Source organism: Grampus griseus, assembly GCF_964374135.1.
Source record: "Grampus griseus genome assembly, chromosome: 3".
NCBI classification, from domain to species: Eukaryota; Metazoa; Chordata; class Mammalia; order Artiodactyla; family Delphinidae; genus Grampus; species Grampus griseus.
The window spans coordinates 152,319,459-152,330,773 of record NC_139019.1 but is presented as its reverse complement, the minus strand read 5'-3'; the positions used below and the strand labels follow the sequence as shown (position 1 = coordinate 152,330,773).

Genomic DNA, 11,315 nt, shown 5'->3' with positions numbered 1-11,315 from the left:
AGGGTCCAGCCTCCCCATTCTTCACATCCTGGTGCCTCGCCCCAGGCTTAGCCCACGGCAGCCTCGCAGTGTTTGCAGGGAAAAACCCTACAGCAGTGGGGAGGCCAACCCCAACCTACAGGGTGAGCAGCACAGGCCAGGTGGGTCCCTCAGAGAACAGGAAGCACATGTCCCAGGAGACGATGTCCCAAGAGCTGCTGTGGTCAGATGGCCAATCTTCACAAGAAGCTGGGGATTTGGACTTTTATGTGAAATACACCAAGTTTTACAGGTTGGCTCAAATGTATATACTACCCAGGCCAAGAAAACACATTGGCGGATGGCTCCAGGCTGGGGCCCAAGATGGAGAGCTCTGCTGAGAACCTGCAGCTGACAGAACCTTCAAGATGCCGGGCGGAAGCCAGTGGTTTTCAAGGTTTTGTTTATTTGAGTAGTCTGTAGCCATCATCATGTTTGATCCTGAGAGGCAAGCAAGGGAGAGAAAATTCTTGGACCCATTTTAGAGTCTGAGACATTGAGGCTGAAGTGGGCTCCTGGCAGGGTCAAGGTCACAGCTAGTGGAGAGAGCTCTGAGATACATGAGGCTGTGTCCCACGCAACAGCAGGCCCCAAGCCCACCCAACCTGGCCTGCCCCCTCTTAGCTGTGCCCTTCCTAGTCCCCTGGAGAGCCAACCACCCAACAACAGCTGAGACGGCGGCTCCCTGTGCACACCCACTGGCCACACCCACCCTCCGTGCACACAGCTACAGGACAGGCAGCCCGGGCAGAGCCATGCAGCTCTCTCCATGGGTGCACAGCCCAGAGGCACGCAAGCCCCATGTGGGGTTCAGGTCCAAGCAGAAACACCTCCTGCAGCCTTGCCCATCATGGGGAGAGTTGCGGGGGGGGGGTCCCTGGGTCAGCCAGGCGAGTGGCCATGGCCAGCGAGGCAGCCTCACCAGTTGGCCTTCACTGCCTTGATGTCACTCACGAGGTTCTGGGCCAGGCAGATACCAAAGATCTGTAAGACGGAGAGCAGGTGAGGGAGAGGCCACTGGCAGGGCAGGTTGTCCAGGGCAGAGTGAGGGCATGCAGGGCCACAGTGGTACCTGGAGGAGGGCGATGCCAACAAAGATCCCAGCCACAATGATCAGGTTGTCCTGCAGCCACTTTTCAAACTGGCCCACGCAGCCTTTGGTGTGGATGAAGCCCTGCTGCTCCAGCTCCTGGGGACAGATGGGCACCAGGCTCGGCTCAGCCCACCCACCACCACTGCAGGCCCCATCTCAGTCCAGTTTGCTAAGCTCAGCCCCGCCCAGGACCTTACACCTTAGTGCCTGCAGCCTGGAGCTCCACCACAGGGCCTTCTCCTCATCAGGGTCTCAGCACAGATGCCTTCTCCTCCGAGAGGCCTTCCCTGACTGCCCTGCCCCAATCCCATCACTTCTCTGATTTTATTTTCTTCCAAGTGCTTAGCTGAAATTGTCACATTATTGTTCGTATTTCTTTATCCATGTCTTACTGTTTTCTCCCTCTAGTGGAGTCCACTGCCTTGTGTTTGGCAGTACCAAGCCCCGCGTGCCTCCTAGGACTCAGCATCCCCTCCCCCGAATCCCTGAGGCCTTTTAGAGCCTAGAGGGGACCCCCCCTTCCGATCCCAGTGCCCCCAGCTGCCCCCAGCCCTGTCCCCTCCCCTCTCACCAGTTTGAGCCGAACATCGTAGCCACACTGAGTGTTGAGGACATCTTCCTGAGAAGAAACAGGCCAGTGAGCAACTCAGTGGGGGGGGGGGGGCATCCATGGGGTCTCAGGGGAAGCAGATGGAACCGTGGATTCTGCTGCGTCCACCGCTCCTTAAGCTAGGCTGGCTGGGACCCGTGCACCTCTTTCCCTGATGCCAGGGCGCATGGCCACAACACCAGCTTGAACTGCTTCAGTTTTAGGAACCCTGACTGCTCGAGTTTTATAAGAATGGGAAGAAACCTGGCCCTCGTTGTCCCTGTGCACTGTGACTGGAGGGGTGTCACCGAGAGAAGCTTCTGCTCTAAAGAAAGCCATAAAAGGGTCAGAACCCCCAACCAACCCTGCCACCCCAGCATGGTGGCCCAAGAGGAGCAGTCCCTATCCAACAGGCCTCAGCACTGCCCATGGACACAAACTCCCCAGCCCACAGGGCTACTCCTATGTAAGCTGACCTCCCCCGACATCCACATCCACAGCCCCCAGAGCAGGGTGGAGTCAAGCCAGCCCGGGGATGGGCTCTTCCCAGACTGGGCCTGCGAACTGCAAGGCCCACCCCTCCTCACCAGGCCCCACTCACCACAGGGTCCCTGACGCAGCAGGAGAAGGGCACCCCGCAGCGCTCCCGGCTAGGGTTCACATCAGTGCAGTTGAAGTAGATATTGAGGTTCCAGTCGTTGGGCCCTCGGGCTCCGCAGCAAGACCACTAGTGGGTGGGAGAAGAACCCCAGGTGAGCCAGGCCCAGCCCAGGAGCCCCATCCTGTTTGGGGACAGGCCCAGGCTGCAGGAAGACAGGGCTGGGCTGGCCGGGAGGGGGCCTAGAGGCAGCCAGGCAGGCGGGTAGCTCCGCCACAGATAGGCCAGGCCTGGGCCCAGGGCCACCAGAGCAGCTTGAGGCTCCTGCCTGGGTTGGTGGGGGCTGGGTGGAGTAGGAAGGGGCTCCTGAGCTTGTCCCCTAGTCCAAGAGAGGCTGAGAAAAGGAAGGGAGGGGGCAGGGATGGTGGCCCAAGGACTGTGGCTTCCTCCAGGCCACCTTGAGGGGTTCGAGTTTCAACAAACCCTGTGGGGAAAGGCACCACTGAACCCCACATCTGTGACCCGTCTCCCCACACTTGCCCCAGCGATTTTTACAGAAGACCTTCTCTCTTCCTCTCTGCCGGGACAGGAGGGCAATCCTGCCACCCTCACAATGATCCCACTCCACTTTACAGATGCTGCTGTCAGCACCTGTATCACCATTACCCCTACCCAGCACATCGTGGGGCTGCAATGAAGCAGGGAGCTCGTGATCTAGTGGGGAGACAGGAGCACACAGCCTTAACTCACTGACATGGCACAGGCTGCTAAAAAGCTGGCCCTCAAGGGACCAGCTCAAGGCTGGTCTTGAGAGGCCTTCTCCTCTCCCAAGGCTGCCCCCAAGAGGCCTTCGGCTTCTCCGAGCTTCCCCATTTCAGCCCTTACCACAGTTTATAATTCTACACACACACGCACACACACACGCACACACACACACGTTTGTTTGTTTTGCTCTTTTATCATCTGTCTCTTCCCCCAGACTACCATCCCCACAAACACAGGTCCCAGCTTTTTTCACCTCTGAATCCCCAGCCCCTAGCCCAGAGCCTGGCACAGAATAGGTCCATAACAATTCTGTGTTGAATGAACAAATAAATCACATCCTAACCACCTGCCTCTCTGTTTACTTCTGCCCTGGGTTGAGAGCTCCTCAAAGCAGGCACCGGCTCTGGTTCACCTCTGGATCCCAGAGCAGTTCTTGGGGTGGATGGCACCAAAGGAGTATGACTCTGAGTGTGTGTGACTACGCGTGTGAGTGGGTGAGAATGTGCAGGCGGGAGGTGTCTAGGATTTTGTGAACTGTTCACTGACTGCTTCTTCACAGGGGTTAGGTTTGCAAGCTTGAGGGCAGAGCTTCTGGGGGGCAGGTCTCAAACTCGAATATGTTCAGAGGCCAAACGAATAATATAAATGAGGGAAGAGGGCCGACAGGTATAATAAAATAGAGTGACGGGGACGGGGCAAACAGTCCCTCTACCAGCAAAGGGGGCAGTGGCAATGTAGCACCAGCCCATACTGTGGGCCCAGTTTAGTAGAAGAAGAAATCTATATTTTTATGCCACGTTTCCTCCTTTAAGTGTTCTGTAAGCCTGGCCTAGGAGCTGCCAGTTTGGATCCTCTGGCCTCTGTTCCCCAATGTTGTGACCATGCAGGGCTAGGCACATGGAGATCACGAGTGGCTGGCTTCCTCTCAGACAGGGGCCCTCCTGGCTCGCTTCCTTGGGGCCTGCCTGGCCTGGTGGGCGAGGGAACAGACCCAGCACACAGGGAGCTTTCTCCCTCATTCATCTGTCCAGCACGTGCCTCCTGCATGTGGTCAGAGATGGATGTTGGACTTACGTATTCCTGAGCAAAGTCAATGAGGTTCTGGAGGTCAATGTCATCCCGATAGGCCTTGACATTGTTGTTGATGAAGAGGTTGAGCTGGTCTCGAATCCAGTCCTTGAAGACGAAGGCCAGGATCCCTGTTGCCAACTCCAGGAAGAAGATGAGGCCAAGGAACACGGAGAACTGGGGTTGGGGGCACACAGACAGTGGGGGTCAGAGATACAGGGTCTGGGGTTGCCACTGGGTGGGGCTCCAACCTCCTGCACCCTGACCCAAGACAGCCCAGAGTCCCCACCTTCTATCATGTTAGTATTGTTTTATGATGAAAAAAGATAGTGCTGTTCTTACCTACCCTGTTGTCTTTGAGAAACCACTCTCCACACACACATTCAGTTTCTGCTGCTACACAGCAGCCACCTCCACCTCTTTCCCCATTCCCACTCCCACACAGAGGACTGGGCATGCGTCAAGATCCCACCAATCAGAGCATTACCTCCCCTGGGACCACAGGGATTGGTCCAGAGGCAGCCAATCAGGACTAAGGAGATGCAGTTGAAGTACTTGGGCAGAATGGTTGGGAAGGGAGAGCCTCACTCAGCCTCCAGCAGGAGTTCCTGGGAGGGCAGCTTGAAGCCAGCACCCACCCATTCCCGGACATCTTTCCACCCCAAGAGGACTGGAGCCAACCCAGAGGGACAGAGCTGAGAAACAGAGCGACTAGGACAAGTGACACTGTGGTGGCTGCTGGATCCAAATGCGCTGGCAGCTAACACGCCCTTGGGCTTTCTTAGTGGCCCTTTTAGCTTAGGCCACTAGGTTTCGGTCCCGTACAACAGAAAGGATACTATAAACGTGGAGAATACAAATCTAGTGATTATTGTTACAATAACATAATAATAAAACTATCATTATTAAGCATGAACTATGCAAGAAGTGGGTGGGAGGAGGTTGGGGTCCCCAGTGGGAGGGCACTCACAAACTTGAGCAGGAAGGTGTTCTCCCGGAGGGCCCCAATGCAGCCGGCAAAGCCCAGCACCGACATGATGCCTCCTACCACTACAAACAGCCACACAGGGTCAAGGCCTCCCAGATCTGTCAGCGCCGAGATGTTGGAGAGAACACCCTGTGAAGGGCGAGCAGAGGCAAATGGGGGGAGCTGGCCCTCCCACCATCTTGACCCAGAGCAGCCCCACACCCTACCCCACCGCCTTACCTTCTCACCCCAGGCCCAGAGACCAATGGCCAGGAACAGGGCTCCCAGCACCTGCAGGAGCAGCAGCAAAGAGCTGAGGGCTGGGGCACCAGCATCCTTTCCCACCCCCAGCAGAGCCCCCTCCCCACTACTGCTCAGGGTCTTCAGGAAGCCAGGGGGAAAGAGAGAAAGAGGGGAAAGGGCTGTAAATGGGATCCAGGGTCCTTTCTTCTTTTTTTTTTTAACATCTTTATTGGAGTATAATTGCTTTACAATGGTGTGTTAGTTTCTGCTTTATAACAAAGTAAATCAGGTATACATATACATATGTCCCCATATCTCTTCCCTCTTGTGTCTCCCTCCCACCCTCTGCATCCCACCCCTCTAGGTGGTCACAAAGCACCGAGCTGATCTCCCTCTGCTATGCGGCTGCTTCCCACTAGCTATCTATTTTACGTTTGGTAGTGTATATATGTCCATGTCACTCTCTCACTTTGTCCCAGCTTACCCTTCCCCGTCCCCGTATCCTCAAGTCCATTCTCTAGTAGGTCTGCATCTTTATTCCCGTCTTGCCCCTAGGTTCTTCTGACCATTTTTTTCTTTTCTTTTTTTTAGATTCCATATATATGTGTTAGCATATGGTATTTGTTTTTCGCTTTCTGATTTACTTCACTCTGTATGACAGTCTCTAGGTCCATCCACCTCACTACAAATAACTCAGTTTTGTTCCTTTTTATGGCTGAGTAATATTCCATTGTATATATGGGCCATATCTTCTTTATCCATTCATCTGTTGATGGACACTTAGGTTGATTCCATGTCCTGGCTATTGTAAATAGAGCTGCAATGAACATTTTGGTACATGACTCTTTTTGAATTATGGTTTTCTCAGGGTATATGCCCAGTAGTGAAATTGCTGGGTCATATGGTAGTTCTATTTTTAATTTTTTAAGGAACCTCCATACTGTTCTCCATAGTGGCTATATCAATTTACATTCAGGGTCCTTTCAATCTTCCCAAGAATGCATCTCAGTGTTTCTTCCCACAGGACACAGCTTGGAAGACTGAACCGTCCCCAGCCCTAAGACGGACGAAGGCGGGCCCCTTCTTGGAACTCAGAATTGGAGCAGAGGATGGCCAAAACAGTCCCACCAAGTGGCAGCAGCTGTTTCCTGAGCCTCTGTTCTCACCCCAGGCCTATGTTAGGGTTCCAGGCTCCTGGCATCCTCTCTGCCCCCTCCCAAGTCTGGTCCTCTTGCTGCCCTGCAACTCTGTGACTGCCACCTCACTCCCGTCCCACCCTTTCAACCTCTATCTGGCAGAGTACGTTTGTAGTTCACAGCCAAAGACCCCTAAATGACAGGGAATCCCAATTCAGCCCCGTATCAGCAGAGTGGCACCAGCCTAGGCCTTCTAAACACCACCCAGTATCCCACCTCATTTCCGTACTAGGAAGACCCCTGGATATCGAGGGCAGCTGCCTGAACCCGGGCAGGACATCTAGTCTCAGAGGGAGAGTGCCCCTCTGGCCCAAGCCCAAGGCTGCGACCCCACCTCTTCAGACCTCCCTCTCCCACCTGCTTTCTCTACAGGCTCCTTCCCCTCAGCACAGAGCCTCAGTCAGCTCCACCCCTGACCTGCCACCTTTAGCACCTTCCCCTCTCCAACCCCAGGCTCCTCCCACTGCTGTACTCTTTTCTAGAAATATTTTTCCTTCCCTCCCCCACACTGGATCTGGGATGTGAAACCAAACATCACTTCTCCTGCCTCATCCCACTTGACCCGCCCGTGGCCTTTAGGTGAATGATCAGTACTTTCTCTCTCCCAAAACTCTCCATGGTTAACGCAACGCCGTTCCTCCTCCTGCCCTTTCTCAGCCTCCCTCCTACAGTGCTCTGCTTCACCTGCGCCATGCACATGGCTACCCCCCTCCCCCACCAGGTTCCAACCTCAGCCTTCTACCCTTCTTCTTCTCACACTCATCTTTCACCCCATCGTGACACTGGCATCTCCTGATCTCCACCCAAACCTCTCCCCGGCTCTAGAGCCCTTAGTCCACCTGCCTGCTGCAAACGCCTCCATGTCCCAGGATCCATTCCATGCACCAGAAATACATCAGGGAATAGGACACATGAGCTCTCAGCCCTCATGGAGTTTACACTCCAGTGGGGGAAATCCACAGTGAGCAAACAAGGTAATTTCAGATACCAACAGAGCCTTTAAAGAAAATCAAACAGGGTGATGAAATGGGGAGTTAATAGGGTAGTGGGGGCATGTTTCAGTTAGGGAGCATGGTGACATTTTAGCTGAGGTTTGAATGATGAAAAGGTGCACTGAAGAGAAGAGAATTCTAGGCGGAAGTACTGGCAAAGGCCCAGAGGTAAGATCATGTTTGGCGGTGCAAGGGACAAACTGAAGGGCAGCAAGGCCAGACACCACAGGGTGCTGTGGGCCACGGGGAGGAGTCTGGACTGTATTCTAGTGAGAAAAAACTGGAAGGTTCTGAGCAGGGTAACATAAGGGTCTGCTTTCCATTAAAATAAAAAAATCTCTGGGCCTGTTTCACAGGTACCTCCTTCAGGCCACCTTGACCCAAAACCAAACTCCCAAGTGGCCCAGTCCTGTCAGTTCAGCCTCATAACTTACCCTGGAGCCTTCCTCACCTTTCCCACCTGCCACCACCCCAACTTTGCCCCAGCCCTCCTCCCTGGTCTCCCTACCTCCAAACCCTGCCCCTCACTCACCCTCCCCATGTCAGCCAGGCAGATCTGCCTCCAAAACAGAAGCTAGAACATACCCATCACCCAGCACTGAAGCCTTGAGTGCTACCCTCTGCCCTCAACATAAAACTCAAACTCTCTGCCCCAGATCTGGGGCCTTTCACACTCGGGCTCCCCATCCTGGAGGACCCTGGAACAAGCCTGGGTCTCTCATGCCTCTCGCCCCTTGACATCTGAGGGGGGTTCCCTCTGCTTAATGCTCTGCCTCACCTCCATCTACTGCCCACTGAGCTGTCACCTTGACTCTGCACTTACTGGCTGTGTGACTCTGGGTTAAAAGATTTAACCTCTCTGTGCCTGTTCCTTCACCTGTAAAATGTAGATAATAAAGTAGCTGCAAGAATACAGTAAGTTATAATTCATTTAATCTACGTAACAGTCCTGAGGGGCAGGCTTCATTATCACCCACTCGCTGCCAGGGAAGCTAAGGCCCAGAGAGAAGTGACTTGCCCACTGTCTCACAGCTAGGCCTGCTTCACCCAGAGCCCCAGACTTCCCTGACTAGTGCTCTCTGCACATGGCTCACACCCTCGAGGCTGGGCACTGCTGGGGCCAAAGGACACCCACATTGCATGAGCAGCATGTGGGTAAAGGGCAGTGCCACTGAGTCCTGATAAACAAAACTGAATGGGTCTGGCATTCTGACCCAAGACGTCAGAAGCAGAGACTGCAGAGGCAGCAAGTAGCCTTGGAGATATGGGATGAAGAGGGAGAAGGGAAAGATGACTTGGCAGGGCCCAGGGCTATAGATGCCACCCTGGGAGGGGCACCAGCAGCTCCCTTCTCCAGGCAGGGGCAGCCCTGCCCTGGAGCCTCGGTTTGGTCAGCTGTGGATGTTGAATTCTGTTCCCCAGGGCCAGCTCTCCTGGCCTCTCATCAGGAAATATCCCCTGTCCCCGGCCGAGAACTAGGGCGATTGGCCCTCCCTGCCCGCAAGCCTCTTTGGGGTGGGGGTGGGGCTTCGACCTTTGACCTACCCTCCCCCTTTGTAGGAGCTTAAGGCGAGGCAGCAGGCCCAGGTACTGGAGAGGTAAAGGGGCAGGAGACGGGCTCCCGTCCTTCGAGGAGGCTCTCATCCCTACGGGTAAAACCAGGGGTGGGGCTCCGCGTATCCCTGACACCCCCGGGTAGCAAAGGGGCTGGGAGGGAGAGGGGGCGCCCGCACTAAGCGTGCCCGTGGGGTCTTCACGGAAACACCTCCCATTTCTCCGCCGGGCCTCGGGAAGACCCCGGAAGACTGTCCCCGCCCCTCCCCCCGCCACTACCGCAGTGGCTGGGACCCGTCCCCTGCAATCCGGGCCTCTTCGTAGTTCCCCTGGGTGGTCCTGGGGGTGGGCGTGGAGGTGCGAATGGGAGGAAGGAGTGGGGGGACGGTCCCAAGCCCTTGTGGCAGAGAGTGTCTCCCCCTAGTAGGGGACTGAGCCTCCTTCTCCCGCCATCCCCAGCACAGGGCCCAGAACCCACCCCGCTCTCACCCAGAAGACGATGTTGAAGCCAAACAGGAAGTATTTCCCGCAGCAGCCGACCTCGGGTTCCTGGAAGTGCTGGTGCTTGCCGGTCATGGTGAGCGGCCGCCCGCCGGCCCGGGAACCGGAGCCGGGGGCTGGGCCCAGCCCTCCGCGGGCTGCCCGGGGCTGGAGCCGCCCGGGGCCTAGCCCGGCGGCTGCGGCTTCATGGCTGCGGCCACCCAGAACGCCCGTCGGGCCCCGCCCGCCCCCCAGGGTCCGCCCCGCAGGGACCGCCCTAGGCTCCCGGACCGCCCCCTGCTTGGTCCCCCTCAGAGCCCCACCTCTAGGCCTGACTCCGCCCCCTCCATAGGCTCCGCCCCCAGCCTTACTCCCCTTTGGAGCCCAGTCTCCCGACTGTCCCCTCCGGACCCCACCCCCATACAGGCCCCTCCCCACAGCCCGACTCAGCCCTCTCGGAGGCTAGCCTCTAGGCCTGACTCCTCCCTATGCGCTGGCCGCTGCAGCGTCCTTCAGACCAACCTGAGATGCTGAGGGCGCCGCAAGTCGCAGACACGAAAGACCCCTAGTTCCCCCCACACCGCAAAGCTCAGGACCAGCGCCACCCCAATCCCCGGCCTTGCCGTCTGTTCCCATCCCTAGAGAGGAGTAACTACTGAGCTGGTGAGCGAGAGGAGGATGGTTATATGGATGGTGTTTAGCACACGTGCAGGACGTTTTATTACAGTGGAGTCCAATCAGAAGCGCTTTTTGGGTGCTGGGATGAATTGGGAGATTGGGATTGACATATAAACACTTGATACTATGTATAAAATAGATAACTAATGAGAACCTACTGTATAGCTCAGGGAACCCTACTCAATGCTCTGTGGTGACCTAAATGGGAAGGAAATACAAAAAAGAGGGATATTTGTATACCTATAGCTGATTCACTTTGCTGTACAGTAGAAACTAACACAACATTGTAAAGCAGCTATGCTCCAATAAAAATAAATTTTTTAAAAAAGCGCTCATCACTGGATGGAAATTCTTTTTTTTTAAATTTTTTTATGGCTGCGTTGGGTCTTCGTTGCAGCGCGCGGGCTTTCTCTAGTTGCCGTGCGTGGGCTTCTCATCGGGCTGGCTTTTCTTGATGCGGAGCGAGCTTCAGTAGTTGTGGCTCACCAGCTCTAGAGTGCAGGCTCAGTAGTTGTAGCTCGCGGACTTAGCTGCTCTGCGTGCATGTGGGATCTTCCCAGACCAGGGCTCGAACCCATGTCCCCTGCATTGGCAGGCAGATTCTTAACCACTGTGCCACCAGGGAAGCCCCAGAAATTCAGTTCTACCTCTACTCGTTCAAACTCAGAGTGGATGACACCTGGGTCTTGTGAGGGCCACTCCTGCTGCTCCCTGCCCCTTCCGTTTTGCCAGGGGCATATACTGCATCCCCTGGCTCAAGCCCCTTTGGCGGTTAAAGCCCCCCGCCCACCATCTAACCCCTCTCCCCCCTACCAGCTTCCACCCTGATCAGGCTCCTTGGTACCTGGGGTGTCTCACATGAGCCCTCTCAAGGCAGGACTAGAGCAGATCAAGGTTTGGGGGGCCTGAATTTTACTCAATTTTAGAGTCCTCTTTAAAAATAATTCTGGTTTTGTTTAAAAGTATTTATTTAGGAAACAGAAAGGGGCTTAAGCTTCACCACCTTCCAGTTAATCATCGTCTAGCAGAACCATAGTAAGGCCTGACCACCTCTCCTGGGCCAGGGCCTCATCA

The 11,315-nt window shown here is 55.4% G+C and overlaps 1 protein-coding gene across 2 annotated transcripts; it reads right to left on the bottom strand.

Annotated features, from left to right (window-relative positions):
- Nucleotides 1-284: 284 nt before the first annotated feature.
- On the bottom strand, nt 285-9,774 carry TSPAN17 (tetraspanin 17). Of its 2 annotated transcripts, XM_082651014.1 has the most exons (9): nt 9,573-9,774; nt 5,339-5,389; nt 5,102-5,248; nt 4,138-4,308; nt 2,302-2,427; nt 1,683-1,730; nt 1,091-1,207; nt 941-1,002; nt 285-459 (listed from the first exon to the last, which is right to left on the bottom strand). In XM_082651014.1, the coding sequence occupies exons 1-9, from the start codon at nt 9,657-9,659 to the stop codon at nt 423-425; spliced, it is 846 nt and encodes a 281-aa protein (XP_082507140.1). In that variant the 5' UTR covers nt 9,660-9,774; the 3' UTR covers nt 285-422. The 2 variants fall into 2 exon arrangements, with proteins under 2 accessions (XP_082507140.1, XP_082507139.1); XM_082651013.1 differs by having other exon boundaries at nt 318-459; nt 941-1,207.
- Between the last annotated feature and the right edge of the window lie 1,541 nt (nt 9,775-11,315).